At 37.4% G+C, this 21,469-nt stretch overlaps 1 protein-coding gene across 1 annotated transcript in view; it reads right to left on the bottom strand.

The window, feature by feature from the left end:
• Positions 1–11,501: 11,501 nt before the first annotated feature.
• Positions 11,502–21,469, bottom strand: part of IRAK1BP1 (interleukin 1 receptor associated kinase 1 binding protein 1) — a 10,365-nt gene continuing 397 nt past the window's right edge. The window contains exons 2-5 of the mRNA XM_006772206.2: positions 21,449–21,463; positions 16,317–16,382; positions 12,076–12,206; positions 11,502–11,972 (exon numbers count right to left, since the gene is read on the bottom strand). Of these exons, the coding sequence (XP_006772269.1) occupies positions 11,702–11,972; positions 12,076–12,206; positions 16,317–16,382; positions 21,449–21,463 (483 nt within the window). The 3' untranslated portion in view covers positions 11,502–11,701. The remainder of the gene's footprint in view (positions 11,973–12,075; positions 12,207–16,316; positions 16,383–21,448; positions 21,464–21,469) is intronic.

Below are 21,469 nucleotides of genomic sequence, written 5' to 3'. Positions count from 1 at the left end.
TTGTTTAAATAACTGTATAAAATTTAAGTTAAGGAAAGTAGGTAAAATATTTCTAGGTACTTTTTCTTCCTACAGTATGCTGTTACTAATATATAGTATATACTTAGCAGAACCAATCAAGAAAAATTCATTTTCAACAACCACTTTTTCTCTCTTGTATTGACATCAATTTTATGTTCTAGGCTAAGTTTCCTCATTATTAAAAAACATTTAAAACACAAAACGTTCTGTTCCTTGGATTTGTAAACTTTCCACACTTCACACGTTTACCACATGGTGATAACTTTTTTGGTTTTGTTTAGGAAAAGAATAATGGAAAGGATTCAACGAGGCAGCTTTCTGCCTAGCTAGCAAGGCATGTTGGCAGCACAGTGCAGTGGAATGAACTGGGCTTAGAATTGAATCATCTCATTGAGTTTACTTTCCTCATCTATAAAGTCAAAAACATTGCTTAGATAATCTGCAGAGTCCAATTCCATCCAAAAAGCCTATGATTGATTATTTGTTTGTTGTCCTCTGTATCCCCAACTCACTCTTGGCTTTTCTATTTAGTCCCTAAAGAAAATAGGCCATTTAATGCATAGCTTCCAGATAAGCTGTGTCTTGTGACCATAACCTGATTGTAATAAGTGGGAGATCTGAATCCTTAGAAAAAGGAGTTCGGATGCTTTTGTTGCAACAAACTATAAATTGTGAGGTAAGTTGAAATGTGTTAATTACTAATAAAAAGTAATAAACTTTGTGCTTTTCTAGTGGCCATCTAAGAAATGTTAATTCAATAAGTGAACCAGTAAGAAGTGAAGACCAAAGAGCATTTGAGAGGGTAGGTCTTTATAATTTAACTAGAGACCCGGTGCATGAAAATTCATGCACTGGAGGGGGGGAGGGGTGCCTTAGCCAGGCCTGCCCCCTCTCACAGTCTGGGAGCCCTCAGGGGCAGGAGGCAACCTGGGGTTCAGGAAGGCGACACCCCCACCTCTGCTGCTGCCACTGCCAGCAGCGCAAGCCTCTGCCGGCCCTGGTCACCTGCACCTTGGGCGGCCCTGGGCAGCTGGGGGCCTGAAGGGACTGGGGGATTCTGGGGGAAGGTGCACCGAGCAGCCGGGCCCACTGCCCCAACGGTGCTGAGGGGACTGGGCACCGCCATCTTATGGCTGTGAGTGCCATCTTTGAGGGCATGGCACTCAATTAGCATATTCCCTCCTTTTGGCTGTGGGAGCTGCCATCTTTGAGGATAGGGCAGTCAATTAGCATATTTTCTCCTTATTGGCTGTGGGTGCTGCCATCTTTGAGGGCAGGGGAGTCAATTAGCATATTCCCTCTTTATTAGATAGGATATGTTAAGATTGCTGGAGGAGTTATGCCACCAAAAATTGTGGAATAGAGAATTTCAAAACTCCAGCCCTCCACTAAGCTGTCAGAATCAACTTTTTCTCATGAGAAACTACCAGGGGAATGTTGAATAAAGAAAGAAGCTGCTAAATTTCAATAAGAAAGTTGCGTTGTTTTAGTCTATCCACCATTCCCAGTCCCTTTCTGGCAATACAGCAAGGACCAAGAGGATGGCAGCTTGCATTCCTAGTACCTGAGTGAGGAACGATACGAATTTTGTTCTAAAAGAATTGTCGTTTTGACCTTTCTGGTGGTTCCCGAAGGGGTTAGTTCTGGGGCTTGCCTTTGTTTCACTGCTGAAGTGGCCACAACAGATGGTACGAGCAGCAGACAGACCATAAAGCTTGGGAGGAAGGTATTACATGGGAGAAGGGAGTCTGTGTGTCTGACCACCAATATCCCTGATGTGCAAAAACCAGACATTTGATTTTGGAAAACTGAAAGTATCCAACAAGTTTAATGTGCTGGATATGATAATACCAAAACTCAGATAATGGCTTATCTTTAAAATTAAGATTCATTTCAGTCAAGACTTTTTAAAAAGTTACCCTCTGTGTTAACCTTTCCATAATTCTAGTTAGGTGAAAGGCAAGTTAAGAGTTGTACTTCCTTGAGTTGTGAGAAAAATTTTCAATGTTTTCTTACAAATTATTAATATAGGGGTTAGCTAATAAATGTACTAGTTTGTTGATTCCTAGTTAAAGCAAGTATTTTTAAATTTAGAGGAAATGTTTAAAATTATATTACAAATAAATTTTTTAAACATTTCATATGACTCAAACATTTTGAGTTAGTGTAATATTGCAATTACAAATATAGATTCTAAATTCTGTCATCTTGTGGTTACGAAGCAGCTAAAACATGTCAAAAGACAGAAGAGTATATCATTTGCTAACTTCCTATTCTTCCTATTTTACTTACTATTGTACCTAATATGGGGATTTTCCCAAGAAATCTAAGAAATGCCTTTTTTTCACTTCATTAATAGAAATAATTAAACTATTCCTAGAGAAAAACAGAAGTGTGATTTTAAATATGTGTCAGTTCTAATCATTTTTTGTCTAAACTCTCCCAGACTCATTAAGGTATAACAGACAAAAATTGTTTGGATTAAAGGTGTATAACATATGGTTTGATATATACATTGTAAAATTATTATCACAATCAATTCATACATTCATTACCTCAACCTAGTTATCTTACTTTTTGGTGTAGTAAGAACACTTACGAACTCTCTTACTAAATTTCAACCACACAATTCAGTATTATTAAAGATAATCACTGCCATAATATTAGAGCCCCAGAACATACTCATCTCATAAATGAAAGTTTGTACCTTTTCCCCCAATTCCTGCTCCCTACTGGCCCTTGAAACACTGTTCTATTGTCTGGTTCCACAAGTTTAACTTTGTTAGATTCCACATTTAAGTGAGATCATACAGTATTTGTCTTTTTCTGTCTTTTTATATCACTTCGTCTAATGTCTTCCAGATTCATTTATGTGTCACAATGGCAAGGTTTCCTTTTTTTTTTTTTTTTATTTCAGAGAGGAAGTGGGAGGGGGGGCGGGGGAGAGAGAAACATAAACAATGAGAGAGAATCATTAATCAGCTGCTTCCTACACGCCCCCCACTTGGGATGAGGCCGCAACCTGGGCAAGTGCCCTTGACTGGAATCAAACCTAGGACTCTTCAGTCCACAGGCCAACACTCTATCCACTGAGCCAAACCAGCTAGGGTCAGTGTTTCCTTTACAATGGCTATGTAATATTCCACTGTATATATGTACCACAATTTTTTATTCACTCATCCATAGATGGACACTTAGGTTGTTTCCATATCTTGGCTGTATTGACTAACTAGAGGCCTGGTGCACAAAATTTATATGGGGGGGGAGGGGGTTCCCTCAGCCCAGCCTGCACCTTCTCCAATCCGGGAGCCCTCGGGGGATGTCTGACTGCCAGTTTTAGGCCCCGTCCCACAGCCAGGGCCTAAACCGGCAGTTGGACATATCTCGCAATCCAGGACCAATGGCTCCTAACCGCTTGCCTGCTTGGCTGCCTGATCACCCCTAACCACTCTACATGCCTGCCTGATTGCCCCTAACTGCCTCTGCTTGACAGCCTGTTGCCTCCTAACTGCCCCCTTTGCATTATTTGAGGTATTTTAGGTTGAGGAAGGAGGCCATGGATATGGAGGACAAGTTTATCTTTACTCATCAAGGTTAGTTTTGATTCGGTTTGTGTTTTGTTGGCTGCTTCTTTATCTCTGTTTTGGTTGAAGTTATGTTTCCTCCCTTTGTTATTACCCATTCTTCTATTTCTTTAGGTGTTTTTGTAGCTATTACACAATTTAGGTTTACATCTGTATATTTATAATCCTTCAGTTACTGTTGACTCTACCAGAAATGGATTTTTCTCTCAAATGTAGCAGAAGCTCTGTAATTAAATCTTCCCTCCTTAGCTTTTTCTGGGGGAACTGGGGAATGTCATCTAATTTATTGAACTTATTACAGTACTTGTCAACAGTATTTGATCTGAATACTTAAAAAATTGCCATTAGCTTTAACAACAGAAACTCGTAAAAATCTAAAAAGTAGCCTGAGCACTGATGGCAAATGGGGGATCAAGATAATTTTGGAGAAAATGAGGTTACTTAATACCCTTAGATGAAAAAGTAAGATTTCTGAAATATAATTACTTTTTAGCTTTATCATTTTAGGAATAGATACAGTGAAGATGAAGAAATCTTTGCTTTGCATGTATTGAATTGTGAAACACTCAATGTATTTAAAATTTTTATTTTATTTAGTTGACATTCAACTTTGATTTATACTTCACCCCCTATTCCAGTATGGAATGTAATACCTAGACCAGCAGTTCTCAACCTGTGGGTTGTGACCCCTTTGGGAGTCGAATGACCCTTTCACAAGGGTCACCTAAGACCATCAGAAAACACATATTGAATATATAATTACATATTGTTTTTGTGATTAATCACTATGCTTTCATTATGTTCAATTTGTAACAATGAAAATACGTCCTGCATATCAGATATTTACATTACGATTCATAACAGTAGCAAAATTACAGTTATGAAGTAGCAACGAATATAATTTTATGGTTGGTGGTCACCCAAAGATGAGGAACTGTATTCAAGGGTCACGGCATTAGGAAGGTTGAGAACCACTGCCTTAGACTTTTCACAATTGATACAGCATAAACTATAAAAAATTTATTTTCATGCTATTTAATTACTTGTGCTAGAGTTGACTTATTTGAATCATTATACTAATTTTTAAAAAATGGAGTTACAGTAAAAGTGACTAATTCAACAAAAGGAAACAGCATATGTTTTTGTAAGAGCTACAAATTAATTGTTACCAAGTACAGATATGGTTTTCTAAAATAGCCTTTGAAAGTAAAATTAATGCTAATGGAAACAAATTCAATTTAAGCATCTGACAGCCAGCTTTTCCTCTTCCTTAGCCTTTTACTAGCCAGATACTGGGAAAACAAATGTTTAAAACATAGCCCTACTCTTGAGGCATTCATAGTCTTATGCAGACAGATAAATTAAAAATGGAACTGCCTTTTGACCCAGTGATTCCACTTCTGGAAATATATCTGAAGAAACCCAAAACACTAATTCAAAAGAATATGTACATCCCTATGTTCACGGCAATGTTATTTACAATAGCCAAGATCTGGAAGCAGCCCAAGTGCCCATCAGCAGATGAGTGGATTATAAAGCTATAGTATATTTACATGGTGGAATACTACTCGGTCATAGAAAAGAAGGAAATCTTACCTTTTACGACAGCATGGTTGGACTTGGAGAGCATTATGCTAAGTGAAATAAGCCAGTCAAAGTCAGACAAATACTATATGATCTCACTGACATGCAGAATCTAATCAAAATAATTTAACAAAGTAGAAACAGAAGCATAGATACATAGAACAGACTGACAGCTGTCAACGGGGAAGAGGGTGGGGGAGTGGAGAGGGCTGGGTAAAAAAGATGAAAGGATTAAGCAAAAATCCTACCTAATAATGGACAAACATGGTAATTGACCGTACGTTCGCTACACTTCCCCTGAGCTAATCAGCGAGATATGCAAGTTAACTGCCAACAAAGATGGGGTTAATTTGCATACATAGGTATGAAGCGGCAGAGTGAAGACTGAAGGCGGCTCCGGCTGGAGCGAAGGCCTGGGTCCCGGGTGCCAGAGGAAAACCGGTGCCGGCAGCCAGGGAAAGGGAAGGCCTATTGCATGAATCTTTTCGTGCAACAGGCCTCTAGTAAAAAAATAAAACACAGATACAGACAACTGTAAGGTGATAGTTGGAGGAGGGAAGAGGGCAAAGGGAGGCTGAATGGGGACAGAAAGAGAGTTTACTTTGGGTGATGGGCACATGGTGCAGAGTGCAGATGATGTTTTGTTGAATTGTAGACTTGAAACCTATATGGTTTTGTTAACCAATATCACCCTAATAAATTCAATAAAAATAATTACAATATATGAATGTGATCAGGTATTTATGAAAATGTTGAAGCTAATTACCTGAACTTGACTTGTTGCCAAAAAATTGTTTATAGAAGGGAAGGAGTAGAGGGTAAGTGATAGAACCTCTATATTAAAACACTTACACACATGGTACTTGGAGTATTTTTTAAAAATTCAGGGATCGTTATCTTTTTTTATGATCATTTAGATTAGCACTCTCTCCTGCCATCTGGAATTTTCATTTCTTAGTGTGTAAACTAATTTTAGTTTTTGGTTCACTTTTGTCTGTTATTAATTGTACTGAGTATATGAAACACTGATAAATCTTCAACCCTGTGTAGCAAGTAATATGTTTTGCTTAGTCTTTCTGTGTGTTTTTTTTCACTGTTATAATGGAACCGATTTACATGTGAAGGCCAACGCCAGCATTTGTTCATTTTGATGTGGGATCATCCACAGGCGACATGACTATCTGGGAGTGACTGTTGGTTGGGAAGTTGAAGCCAGAGCTCCAGAAGAATGGCTGAAACAGAACTATCCTCCGATAACCAGGCGATAAAGAGGTAATTTTTTTAAATAAAAATAGTATAAATAATCCCCCTTGGAAATTATTACCTCATCCTGAAAGTAGTGTTTGACTTGGATTAGCCACTGTGAATTCTAGTCTTTTAACATAACTGAACATGTTAAAGTAATTTAGGCCACATTAGATTATGAGTAGAAGCTATTTGCATAAAAAACTGATAAATATTTGTTATTGTTTATTTTTATTGATTTTTAGAGAGAGAGGAAGGGAGGCAGAAACATTGCTGTGAGAGAGAACACCGACAGTTTGCCTCCTGTATGTGCTCTGACCAGGGAATCAAACCCGCTATTTAGGTATGCCCTGACAAGGAATTGAACCCACAACCTTTTGGTGTACTGGACAATGCTCCAAACAATTGAGTCATCCAGCCAGGGCTATTTATGTTATTTTAATTAAACTACAATTGACTGTTAAAGAATGTGGGGGTTAGGGATACCAACCACCTCCCACCACACAGTGAAAATCCACATATAACTTTTTTTAAAAAATATATTTTATTGATTTTTTACAGAGAGGAAGGGAGAGAGATAGAGTTAGAAACATCGATGAGAGAGAAACATCGATCAGCTGCCTCCCGCACATCTCCCACTGGGGATGTGCCCGCAACCCAGGTACATGCCCTTGACCGGAATCGAACCTGGGACCTTTCAGTCCGCAGGCCGACGCTCTATCCACTGAGCCAAACCGGTTTCGGCCACATATAACTTTTGACTCCCCAAAAACTTTGTTGTCCCTTAGCATCCATTGAGGATCGATTTCAGGATTTCTGAGGATGCTCAAGCCCCCTATAAAGGGTGGCATAGCCCTCTACATTTGTGGATTCCAAACTGCTGAACAAAACAGTACAGGTATTTATTGAAAAAAACTCACATATAAGTGGGTCTACATGATTCAAAACGTGTTGTTCAAGGTTCAACTATAATACATACAGTTTTTTCCTGGAATGAATAATAAAGCATTTTCCTTCCATATAATTTTATAATATAGGTATCATAATCCCACGTTGACCTAATAATTCACATTTTTATTTCTTTATGCCAGTCAGAAGAATTCCTTACTATCAAATTCAATTCTCATCAAGTCTGACAGAATTGGGATAACCTTGACCTACATTCCTGGGGAAGACATAAAAGTTATGGGATATGAGGTACAGCATCTTAAGTTACAAATTATTTTTGCAGGTCTTATTTACATTGAACTCAAATTACCTGTCAAATAAGAATACTGATAAAAGTAAGGTATATTGCTACTACCAAAAAAAAAAGTAATTTAGAATGTAATTAAATAAAATCCTAAATTTATATCAACCAAAGGACTTACATGCAAGCACATAGGCCTAACCAATGGACACAGACAACAGGGGGGTAAGGGCATGCATGGGGGGGATGGGAGATAATGTGGGGATAAGGACACATATATAATAACTTAATCAATCAATAAATAAATTTTACAGTTAAAAAAATCCCAAATTTTATCAGTAGTATTTAGAAACCTTATTTAAATAGTATTTCCTTTTATAAAGGAGCTTAGAAGTGGTTTTGATTCAAATATCCTAATTAGAATTTTTTTTTAAAGAAAACAACAATTAGAATTTACTGCTTTTTGGGGAGATTTTTAAAAAATATATATTTTTATTGATTTTCAGAGAGGGAAATATAGAAACATCAAAGATAGAGAATCATTGATTGGCTGCCTACTGCATGCCCCCTACTGGGGATCGAGCCCACAACTCGGGCATGTGCCCTGACTAGGAATCGAACCCTGACCTCCTGGTTCATAGGTTGATGCTCAAACACACAGGCTGGATTGGAAAGAGTTTTTAAAAGGAGGTTCAGAAGAAAGGAATTTTGTTAGGATTGAGTTCAGGATAGGTTTATTCTAGCAGGCTTTGTGGCACAGGTCCACTAAGTAATTCATTGTGAGATTCCAGTATATGCCATGTGTCAGAAATTAAATTGCCATCAACTGTCTACAAAATGTGATACACCCTTAGTACACAGGGTATCATACGTAAACCAGTCCAGACTGAAGAATTTTCTTAGCTGCTCTATAGAATTGTATGTCCATTTTACATAATTATTTTTTGAAGCAACATCTTTAAAAATTTCTGCAAATTCTAAAATGTGTTTGATAACTTAAAATCAAATTTGTATTCTTTTATACTAAGTTGAAACATACAAATATGATAGAACCAAGAATATAATGAAGCCATGGCTAAGAAAAATCTAGCCATATGATTAAATTTTTGAGTGTAAAGTTTTTTTTCCTTTATGTACAGCTCCAATTGCACTTTTCTACCCAACTAGATAAATAAAAGCTAAGATATAATTTAACATTTTTTTTGAAATAAAAATTCAAATTCATTATATCTTAAACTGTTTTCCTTATAACCTTATTTTTAATCTGGCTAAAAATTCATCTTAACGTTAGACTTAGAACTAAGTCAAATTAAAAAAAATAGTATGTTTTTATTCATTTCAGAGAGGAAGGGAGAGATAGAAACATCAATGATGAATTATGGATCGACTGCCTCCTTCACACCCCCTATGGGGATCTAGCTGGCAACCCTGGCATGTGCCATGACCTCCTGGTTCATGGGTTGATGCTCAACCAGAGCTACACTGGCCAGGGCAGAAAAGCCAACTTTTGACAATAATCAGAGAATGCAGTTGATAATGGCTACCATTTACTGAGTGGCTGCATTATTTTCATGGTTTTATGTTTTACCAGCTTTAATCTTATAGTAGTAAGTATTGTTAGTTTCATTTCATTAGTGAGGAAAGAGAAGCTTAAAGAGATTCAAGTGCCTTGCGAAGTTTGCGAAACTGGTAAATTTGCTCAGCAAATACTCGAGAACTGACTCTGGGTCAGCCCTGACACTATGTTAGGGCTGAGAATGCAGCCATAAAAAAGAAGGAAGGATCTCCATTCTAAGGGAGCTTTCACTCTAGGAGTAAAGTCAGGATTTGAACATAGTGGTGTCAGATTCTAAAACTTTTCATCTTAGCTTCCACACTCCCTTCCTGCTAAGAACATTACAGAAGAGATGGATAAAACTTCCAGTGTGACTTAAGAAAGGTGGGGATGGAAACTATATACAGCAGGTCCTCAGGTTACGTTGGAGATCTGTTCCTACAGCACGACGTAAGTGATTTTCGCTGTAAGTCGGAACCCATCTACATAAGCACCTACGTCACTCACATGGAGCACATACACAGCAGTAATGAAGTGAAACAATAAAAAAAAATTTAGAAGATAACAATTCCTGACCTTTACTTGTGGTAAATAATAAAAAACATAAAGCACATATGTACATACGTTGAAATGACGTAACTTTTTTTTTTTATAAATAAACTAGTGGCCTAGTGCATGAATTTGTGCACATTGAAAGGGAATTAGAATATTTTAATATCATTATTCGCCCTTTCTCTATAATAGAAGTGTCAGAGATTAAAGAAAATTAGAAAAATGCATGTAAAAGTAATATATAAATTTATTAATAAATAAACAACATGATATAACAAGAACAAACACATGATATAAAAACAACAAAAACCTGATATAAAAACAACATTGATACAGCTGATTCTGCGAGGGACGGGGCTCCCACCGCCCTGCTGTCTGGGTCCTGGGTGTGGGTATCTGGCTCCCCACTCTCTCCTGTCAACAGCCTGGGCCAGCGCCTGTGGGGACACAGTGTCAAGCCCCGTCCACCGCCCTGAGACCCAGAGTCAAGTCCCCACCCACCGGCATACGACTGGATGCACGCAGCCCCGCCCACCCGCACGCAGGAGCCTCACCCCGTAGACAGCCCTGCCCACCCGTGTGCACCTCGAAATTGCGTGAGACCCAGACCCGCTGGCGCCTGCCTCAAGCGTGTCCCGCACCCCCTCCCCCCACGTGCCTGCAAGGCTCCCCTGAGTCCTGGAGTCCCGCCCTATGGGCCAGCACCACATGGGGACTCCCCCCATGCACCTCCTGGTCAAGTCCTGCTGGCATCCGTGGGGATGTAGTGTCAAGTCCCAGCCCACCCGTGTGCACCTGCTGAGCACGCAGCCTCCTGGTGATCGGTCATTACGGTGTGACAGCGTCAGGACCACAGGCTTGGACTGCCTGTACTGGAATATGTTGTTGTAGGGAAGAAATATTGGTATATAGGTATCAAGATATGTCAAAAGAAAAACTTTGGGACCTGAGCTGAATGGTGGGGAATGGAAAATCCATGTAGATAATGTGTAATTCAATAGCAATGCCATGTACATGGTTACATCTCAAATAGCCTAAGTAGTATCTCAGTGTTTAACCCTGCACTGTTCAACATGGTGACCATTAGCCACTAATGGCTTCAGAGTACTTGAAATGTGGCTAGTAAAAGCAAGGAATTGAATTTTAAATTTTTTACAATTTTAATTTGAAAACAGATAGTTGATCCAGTTGCTAGATCTTTTAAGCATATTTGGAACAACTTGGGTATGTGAATATATTGTTTAAACTAAACTTTAGGAAACTTAAAAATAGATAATATATTTCTGGTGAAAATTTAGCATCTGAATTGAAATGTGCTATAAGATACTGAATTTTGAAGACTTAGTATAAGAGTAAATATAAAATACCTGTTAATTATTTTTAATATATTGATTACATAATAAAATAATATTTTGGATATACTTTGTTAAATAAAATATTAAAATTAGTTCCAACTGTTTTAAAAAATTTTTAAAAATGTGTCTACCAGGGAATTTTAAATTCCTTATGTGGCTTGCATTATATTTGTATTGGAGAGTGCTGGCATAATCAAAGCAAAGAAGCTCTGATGAAGAGAGTCTGGTCCATATATTACCTTTTATTTCTAGTATCAAAATACTTTCATAATATACTTCTTTATCCTTTTATCAAAAGTTATATTTTGCTTTTCATTCTATTAATGTTAATGATCATGCTATTAACTGTGTCAATATTTCTTCTTATAGAACTATAGAAGTTACTTACACATATACTAATATAAATTCAGTATATATAAGTGTGCACATATTTATTTCCAAAGAGTATTTCCCACAGTAAGGTTTTCAAAATAAAAAGTAAACATAAGGATTCACAGATTTTGGGGAGAAAACACTTTATATACTATACTATATATATATATATGCAAAAGTAAACATTACAAAAAGTATAAAAATAGACAAAAAGATATAAACACAATATATTTTGGTTGGAATTTCAGAGATGTCTTTTTTTCTTCTCTTTTCCCTTTACTTCAAAAGTTAAAAATACTTTTGAAGCAGCATGTATTGTTGCACTTTTGATTTTTTGTTGTACAGTTAATGAACTTGAGAGTTTGGATGACTGGTGATCATCTATTTGGCCTTCCCATTCTTTCGTTTCTTCTTCTTTGATTAATAAAGGTTTTCCTAGAGTTTGGCCAACAAGGTTACAGACTTCTTGAGCTTTGCGCCATGCATTCTCAACAGCAACAAGGCAGGCTTGCCGTCTTAGAAATGAAATGCAGAGATTATTAATATGACATTCAATGAACTGTAACACTGAAGAGTTTTCTTTAATTAATTGATAATTTAAAGATGTGCTGAACTTACCGAAGATTTTCAACAGAACCTGGAGTATGATAGAACTGGGGTTGACTGATAACAACAGAGCTATCTAGCTTTTCAACAAGAAAGTTACAAATATTTTGCATTTTTCCAAATTCAGCAAATGTAATGCAGACCTGCAAATGAAATGACACTTGAAATTATTTTCATGCCTGATACATTATTTCAAAATTTTCTCTAAATTAGAGTTTAAAAAGTAAAGCCATATTACACTGAGGTCACTTTACAGTATGTAACAGATATAAAAAGCCTAGCTGATACTTATTAACTAAATTATTTTGTTATTAAATTTATTTTTGCTTATGAATTTTATCTAATATTAACTTGAATATTTAAAAATACATTTTAAACCAGTCAGGGACTTTTTATGAAAGAGAAATGGAGGTTTTCCCCCTTCAACTTTATTATTTGGCTGAATTCTAACTCTGATAAATTTTTCATGACTCCTTAGTCGAATCTATGCCATTAACTTTCTGATTAGCAGTAATTACATCATAGTTCACTTCACTGCTGTCAGTGAGGTAGGTATGTTTCTTCTTCCAGTAGTTATTTTCAGATTTATATGTGGAAACATCTATTTCATTATGTCCCCTTTCTATAAATATGTGGGAGGAATTCCTATAGTTAGCAAGACAAAACTGTAGTCTTAAAAACCTTTTTAAGGAAGCAGACTAAACCTTTCTTTTAAGGAAAGTTTACACAAGCTTAATATGTAAAACAAAAAAGTACAGGTACTGGACAGAAAACAGGAATAGCAAAGAGAGAGGGGTGACCTGACCTCCCGAGTCATCTTATACAAGCAGAACAGTTGCCTTTAATCATAAATGCTATCCAGTGAAGACTATGATCGGTCTGATTTCAGTTCTAAGTAAATAAGGTATTTTATAATCATTTTGTCAACTTATATTATTTTAAAAAGCTTACTGGGATTTTGATTGGGACTATAATGAAGCTATATATATTTAAGGAAGAACTGATATCTTAATGATATTGAGACTGCCAAATCACTAACAAGGTATGTTTCTCCATTAGTTAGGTCTTCTTTTATTTCTCATAGCAATGATTTATAATTTCCAGTTATAGCTCTTTCACATTTTTAAAATCAGACTCATCCATAGGTATTTTATATTTTTGCTGCTTATCAATTCTAATAGCTCTTTTGTAGGTTCCATCAGATTTTCTACATAGATGGTCATGTTATCCATGAATAAAGACAATTTTACTTCTCACTTTCTATTTTGGATGCCTTTTATTTCTTTTTCTTGCCTGACTGCTTTAGCCAGAAAATTTCAAGTACAATGTTGAATAGAAGTCATGAAAGTAGCTATGTTTGTCTTGTTCCTGATTTAGGCACAAGTATTTAGTGTTTTTTCACCATTAAATATGTAGATTTTTCATAGATTTTTTTTTATCAGTTTGAAGAAGTTCCCTACTATTTTAGCTTGCTGAGAATTTTTATTAGGAATAGATAATGGATTTTTGTTAAATGCATTTTCTGCATCTATTGATATGATCATATGGTGTTTCTTTTTTATTTTATTACTGTAGTAAATTAGATTGGCCTGTACTAGCTATATTAAAGTACAAAACAGATTGATATTATCATATAAATGCTTTCATATCTCTGGTCAAGAAGAATCCCCATTAGTTTAGCATTTCAGTAATAAAGTAGAAACTGAATTCCAAAATAGGTGAGATTTTAAGTGCTTTAAATAAATTCATCTCCTGGATAAATCAAATCTCGGCTAGTGAAATGTTTTGCATATAAGCCTTCTGAATTATAATTGCTAACCTAAATTACCATAAAGTAATGGGCCAAAATCCTCCCTAAAAGTATGTGTAGTTCTAATTTCCAAAAAAAGGTGGGCAGATAAAACTGAACAAACTAATTCTAGTGGGCTAGACAAGGCAAGATTTCAATCCCAGGCAAGATTTCCATAATGTATGGAAAACACCTGACAATGGAAAACATGCAATGAAAAGGAGAGGGGAAAACTGTCTGAGTGGTTATACTGCTTTTTCTATTCAAAAGACATTTACTCAGTCTTTTATTTATTTATTTATTTTAAAAATATATTTTATTGATTTTTCACAGAGAGGAAGGGAGAGAGACAGAGAGCTAGAAACATCGATAAGAGAGATACATCGATCAGCTGCCTCCTGCACATCTCCCACCGGGGATGTGCCCGCAACCCAGGCACATGCCCTTGACCGGAATCGAACCCGGGACCTTTCAGTCCGCAGGCCGACGCTCTATCCACTGAGCCAAACCGGTCTCGGCTACTCAGTCTCTTATATCCCAGGCTTTTAAAATCCCTTCTAACACTGAGATTATGTGGATATATGAACTACAAAGCCTATGTTTTTAATCCAAATCCCCTCCTTACACAAAACCACCATTCATCCACCTTTAAAGATGTCACTTAAATAATTTCTAACTTTCCATCTTCTTATCTTTATAGCTAGAGGCCTGGTGCACGGATTCGTGCACCGGTGGGGTCCCTTGGCCTGTGCCTCTCATAATCGGGGACCCTTCAGGGGATGTTGGACTGCCGATTTCAGCCCGATCCCCGCAGGTTAGGCCAAGGGACCCCACTGATGCATGAATCTGTGCACCGGGCCTCTAGTATGCACATAAGATCTTTGGTTAATCTCTTCCCATCCTCCCCGCTCTCTACTTCCCTCTAAGACTCATCAGTTTATTCCATGTTTCCATGCCTGTGCGTTGAATGTCTGCCGCCTGGTGGTCAGTGTGCATCATAGCTACCAGTTGAACAGTTGCTTAGGCTTTTATATCTATCTATATAAAAGGCTAATATGCAAAGTGTCCCCTCGGGAGTTTGGGAGACCAAGTGTTTGATTGCTCAGTATGATGTGCGCTGACCACCAAGGGGTGCATGGAACGAAGGAAGGCCCAGCTGGCAGCTGGAAGGCCCCAATCGGCCCTGATTGCTGGCCTAGGGACCCTCCCTTTACATGAAGTTCATGCACTGGGCCTCTAGTATATAGATAAGCAGCAGCAGCATGGTAGGTGGAAGGATAAAGAATCTTTAGAGTGCCTTTCAGGATGAAAGTTTCAGATATTACATGAAAAGTAATGTTCTACCATCTATTCTTAATGTATATATTTAACTGTCCATGAGAATCTTGGTGTATGTAAGACATTAGGTATTACTTTTCACGACATCCGCATCCATAAAGCCACACATTGTTCTTTACCTTGTGAGCCCACCAACCTGGTTTCTGCTGACTGCTGAGGCTGACTTAAGGGCAAGCACGCACTGAATTGTGTGATATGAGTTCTGTGTACCAGGGGGCCCTATACAAAATATAATCAGATTCTCTCTTAAGAAATTTGAGTACTAGATATAAAAAAGGTAAGTACAGCAGAAGGAAGATGAGCAGAGTTTAGCCAAGTTCTCATTTAGCTATGCCTTATAATAAAACAAGCAGCTCTAATGTACTTTCTGTACATTAAATAATAATTTACTTTCTGATAATAAAATGTTATCTGCCTGAAGGTATGGCTAGGTTATTTCTTGAGTATTTTCCACCTCTAAAGGCAAAGATTCTCTGACTAGATAAGTAAGGTTCCACTCTAACCCCGTTCTTGCTTCCCGTGGCAAGGCAGCAAGCATGCACCAAGCACATACCCCAGGATGTTCCTAATCAGAAACAGACAGCAGTCCTGTAACCTAATCACAACTATAACATACTCTGATTCATAAATTCTGATCATAAAATCTTTAAAGATCAGTAAAAAGTATACACAGTTGTAGGAAATAAATGTTATCATTGAGTATACAAAACTATTTTGTTCTTTCCACAACACAATAAAATTGCATTGTGAAACAAAAGAATGTTAAAAAAGTGTTTCAATCCTTTGTTATGACTTTATTAATTTGCTTTTTATCTAAAAAGAAATTTCTCTCTTGTAGTGTTTCCTGCTCACTATGTAATGATATTATAAAGTTTTATTCAGGTGGTAATTAACTGCTATTTCCCCCTTGCTATTTTTATTGCATTTCAAAACAACTTCTCTTAAGTATATCTCATTACATTTATTTTAAAAGCTCACAGATATGTAACACCAAAAATGATTTTGAGAAAACCTTTTATCAATACCATGAGAAACATTTCTCCTGTACATTTCAGTTCAAGAACAAAAATAAATGCAAATTATTCACACAAAGTCATGCTGTTTTCAATTATTTGTAAGTACATACCTCTGCTTCCATGTGATAAGCATTTTCCACTCTTCTAAAATCCTTTGTCACAGTTACATTTTCTGCCTGAAACAAAAAGTACAAGGGTATGATTACTAAATGTCTGGCAACTAAATGGAATTACTCTAAAGGAATGTTAGAGTTTTTTAAATATTTAATTTACAGTCTGGCCAGTGTGGTTCAGTGGTTGGGCACTGGCCTATGAAACAGGAGGTAACAGTTCAATTCCCAGTCAGGGCATATGCCTGGGTTGCAGGTTCGTTCCCCAGTGTGGGACATGCGGGAGACAGCCAATCAATGATTCTCATCATTGATGTTTCTAATTTTCTCTTCCTCTCCCTGAAATCAGTAAAAAAATATTTAAAAATATATATTTAATTTACAAATAATTTAATATAAATGTACTGAATATTTATAGTATGCAACTTTGGGCAAGTTACTGAACTTTTTTGAGTCTTAGTTTCTGCATTTATAAAATTAGGTTAATACCAAGGATATATTACACAGAATTGTTTTGAGGATTTAATGACAAGTTATATATATAGCACCTGACACAAAGAATATACTAAGCAAATGTAGATGCCATGCTATTTTAATATAAAAGATGCTATGCTATTTTAATACAAAAGTTTTCTAAAATATTGGACCCAGACCAGTTTTTGAAAATATTAATGCTTTATGAATCTCTGCATAAATTTCAGGTACACAATTTTGATAAAAATGTTAAATTTTTTATTTACTTTTCAAAATAGTTTTTAAAATTTAGTAAAATGAACTCTTTAGCTTCTCTCATCTTTGGGGACAGGCATACCCTGTTTTACAAAATTTTTGTATCCTTCAAAATATATGCTAAATAAATATAAAGATTATTATGCTCAATAATAATTTAATTATATGTTCTTTTTAAATTTTATTGATTTTAGAGAGAGAGAGCAAGAAACATTGATTTGTTGTTCCACTTACTTATGCATTCATTGGTTGATTCTTATGCCCTGACCAGGGATCAAATTAGAAACCTTGGTGTATGGGGATGACACTCTAACCTGAGCTACTTGGATGGGATCTAATTACATGTTCTTTTGTAGGGGACCACCTGCATCTGAATTTTAAGATATAAACTAAGTTCAAATAGTTTATATTATCCAGAAAAATTAGAAAAAGCTTTAACCCAAAAATTTGAACTAAAGTTCCAATTATAGCTCTAATGCCTGTCATTCTCATGAAAATATTTATGCATTTTTATGATAAAGACTAGAGGCCCAGTGCATGAAAATTCATGCACTAGAAGGGGGATCCCTCAGCCTGACCTGCCCCCTCTCACAGTCCAGGAGCCCTCAGGGGCAGGAGGTGACCTGGTCATCAGGGGAAGGCTACGCCCCCGTCACACCTCTGCTGCTGTCACTGATGGCAGCACAAGCCTCAGCCGGACCCTGGTTACCTGAGCCTCAGGTGGCCCTGGGTGGCTGGGCAGCCGCCATCTGAGGCTTGCCTGTGCCTCTGGGTCAGCCCTAGATGGCTGTCAGGCTGAGGGGACTAGGGGACTCTGGAGGCAGGCACACAGAGCAGCTGGACCCACCTGGGGACAGGGCCAGCCTTGCCGCATGCCTGCTGCCCTGGCGGGGCCGAGGGGACTGGGCGCCACCATCTTGTGGCTGTGGGTGCTGCCATCTTTGAGGGTGGGGCAGTCAATTAGCATACTCCCTCCTTATTGGCTGTGGGTGCCACCATCTCTGTGATGATGTGAGGGTCAATTAGCATATTCCCTCTTTATTAGGTAGGATAATTGCTGACTGTAGAAAACCTAGAATGCAGATAAATTTAAAATGAAACTGTACTGTATTTCTTGTGATCAGCTTTATTCACTTGATTAACATGAAACTTTTCTGTCACTTAATATTCTTTTATATTGGGGAAAAGGAGACATGTAAAACTTTAGACAATAAATAAATTTAAAAAAATATTCTTTTATAATGTAAACATATCTTCTACCAAGACATTAAAGCAGCAATATACTCTAGTGGTTAAGAGCATGTGGTCAGAGTTCTTGGCTGGAGTCTAAACGCTGCCACTTCCTATCTGTGGGACTTGAACAAGCTAATGCCAATAACTACTGTGATCCTGGGAGTTCTCATCTCTAAAGCAGCAACTAAACTGCCAGTCTCATATGATGGGAGTATCACATAAGATAACATCTGTAAAAGGTCTAGCAATAGTAAAAAGTTTTTTTATTATCAATAATATCCAAACTCCTCAGTATTGCACACAAGGCCTTCCTTCATGTTCTGTGTACAGCTTTCCCCTTCAGTCTTATTGCTTGATTCCCCTCCACTTTCCCTAAGCACTCCTGTGCCCTAGCCAAGGGAGCTGTGTATAGTGTTCTGAACACATACACTTGCTGCATTCTAGTGTGAAACTGGAATGCTTTCCTGCCAGCCACTGTTTAAGATCTGACATATGTCATTTCCATTATGAAAGCTTTTTGGAATTCCTCAAGTAAAACGAATATTCTTTCTTACACTACTATATTGCATCATGTACATACTTTCATCACAACATCTGCTATGTATTAGTCTATTCCGATTGTGTGACTCCTTCAGCACAATACCGAAATTTTACTCATTCTCCATTTCTGGTGCCTAGCAACATGTTTAAGGCTTCCATTACATGTTTATAGAAAAAAATACAGTTATGAAGCTTACAGCCTGTGAGAGGAACATACAAACTAGAAAACAAAAGAATTACACATTACACTAAGTGCTGTTTTAAATTGAACAGTGGTAGGGAATGCCTAGTAAATGTCTGATGGTTGAATGAGTTCTGCTTAGAACTTTAAAATATTTTCCAAGAAAACCCTAAAAAATGAGGCTTATGCCTTCAGACATGAAGCTATGTGATCATGAAACTATATATGATCTGTAATATAGTTGAAGTCATTGTTTATGCTTCTCTCATATTTTTCTTTTATTCATTCAGAAACCATTTTCTGAGTATGCACTATGTGATATATATGAAGCATAACCCATGAATGCAAAGCAAACAAGGGGCAAAATGATCTCTTCTCTACAGAGGTTTAGAATGTGGAGGAGAGACAAGTAAAGCAACACATATAATACAGAATGATAAGTTTTATTACAAGTGGGGAGTGAAGTGTGGCATGACAGGGACTACTGTTAGGAAAATCATGCCAAAGAGGTGAACTTGGGCTAGTCTTCGAAGAAAAAAAAAATGGGAGTCAGCTAGTAGTCAACCAGGAGAGAAGGATGACAGGAAATGATAGAGTTAGGCTCTATTTATAAAGCAAAGGAGTTTGGAATATGAGGAGCCCTTTAAACATGGGAGTGATGTTTATAAACCCAAGATTCCAAAGTTTAAAATAAAGGCTTTGTGAAAACTCATTATAATTCGTCCTGCAAAGTAATATAAATTATTTTTTTCATTACCTATTGAACAAATTACCTACATGACTGCTTTTCTCCATTAGCAGAGATAATTGGAAGATTACTGACCTTTGTATGTCTTGCCCTGAACACTGAATCTTAATATAATCTTAACTGTAACCTGGACATAGTAATTTATTTTGTTTTACATATTAGAAGTTACAGTCAGTGGGAGTAGTATACATTTTATGTAAGTAACTTAAGAATTAGGTATTGCCAAAACCGGTTTGGCTCAGTGGATGGAGCGTCGGCCTGTGGACTGAAGGGTCCCAGGTTCGATTCCGGTCAAGGGCATGTACCTTGGTTGAGGGCACATCCCCAGTAGGGGGTGTGCAAGAGGCAGCTGATCGATGTTTCTCTCTCATCGATGTTTCTAGCTCTCTATCTCTCTCCCTTCCTCTCTGTAAAAAAATCAATAAAAATGTATTTAAAAAAAAGAATTAGGTATTATTCAAACAGGACTGCAGTACTGGCAGCAGTTTTTCTTGCAAAATATTTCTCTATATATTAAATACATTAAATTCATTTTATTCACATTATTTTAATTAACATTTGCATTCTTCTAAACTGAAAATTCATTTAGAGACATTCTTTTACAACTGATTTTAAAAATAACTCTATGTTTGTAAATGCAGTACAAGTATGTTTTCTCCTTAAAGTAAAAACTTGATTTTTCAGATGTGTCATTTCTAACAATAAACTGGAAGCACTTTCATAAACTCAGTGTTACCCTGGGTCAATCGCAACTATGGCCTTTAGGGTCTTATTCTGTAAAACGAAAGAATTGAGAGAGTTGACCCATTCATTCTATGGTTTCTGATTTTCTTTCATTCTAATTATCCTCCGCAGCCTGGCATTGTCGGAAGCAAGCTGTGTTTTGGTTTCAGGAATACAGCAATTCAAATATCGCCTTGGCTGACGTTCAGAACCTTACTTATTACTTAACCTCTTTAAATCTGGAAAATGAAGATATTAAAACCTGCCAAATGAGGCTGTTGTATGGATTAAACAAGGCTGCTTCATTTTTTTATTCTGTTCTTAAAAGTAGGCTTAAGGTTAGATTTATTTAGTGATTTCATAGACACTTGGTTAGTAGGGGTATTTTATATAGGCGGCATCTACAATATAACAGCTTAATTTTTTAAAACTGAAAAATCTGGAGAAAACCTTTGAGTCTTCAAGGACCCCCGCTCCCCACCCCCATTACTGTTTGCCCAAAATACTGAAGGACCTTTCCAATCGAAGCTTTCCAGGTCTGGGAGGAGGAAGCAGGTCATGCTTTCCACTTGCCAATTCCAAGGTGCAGCATCAGAACAAAAAACGATTCGGGTACAGCACACTACTTAGGCAAGCACTGGCATCTAATGTTTCAAGTTTGACAGCTCATCATTACAAGGGTAAAAACCGAACTACGGCAGCAAATATCGCCATATATATATATAAAAAAGCCCTACTCAATTTGCATTCTCTCATTTTGGAAGTCACCGCAGCCAGTAATCACCTTCCTCAAGAAGGATGGGCTGAGGATTCACGCTGCCAGTCCAGGCGCCTGTGATCCCGCGGCGACAAAGACGCCTCCGATGCTCGAGCCCCTCCACCCCTCCAGCCCCGCTCCAGCCGCCATGGGGACCAGACCCTCTGCCATCTGTTTCTGCGCCCCGGCTTCGGACCCCTCCTCCCGCGCCGAGCTCTCACCTGCAGACCCTGCTGCTGGAG

The sequence above is a fragment of the Myotis davidii genome, unplaced genomic scaffold (genome assembly GCF_000327345.1).
Source record: "Myotis davidii unplaced genomic scaffold, ASM32734v1 scaffold104, whole genome shotgun sequence".
Taxonomy (NCBI): Eukaryota; Metazoa; Chordata; class Mammalia; order Chiroptera; family Vespertilionidae; genus Myotis; species Myotis davidii.
The sequence above is the reverse complement of the archived record's forward strand: the minus strand, read 5'-3'. Positions and strand labels throughout refer to the sequence as shown.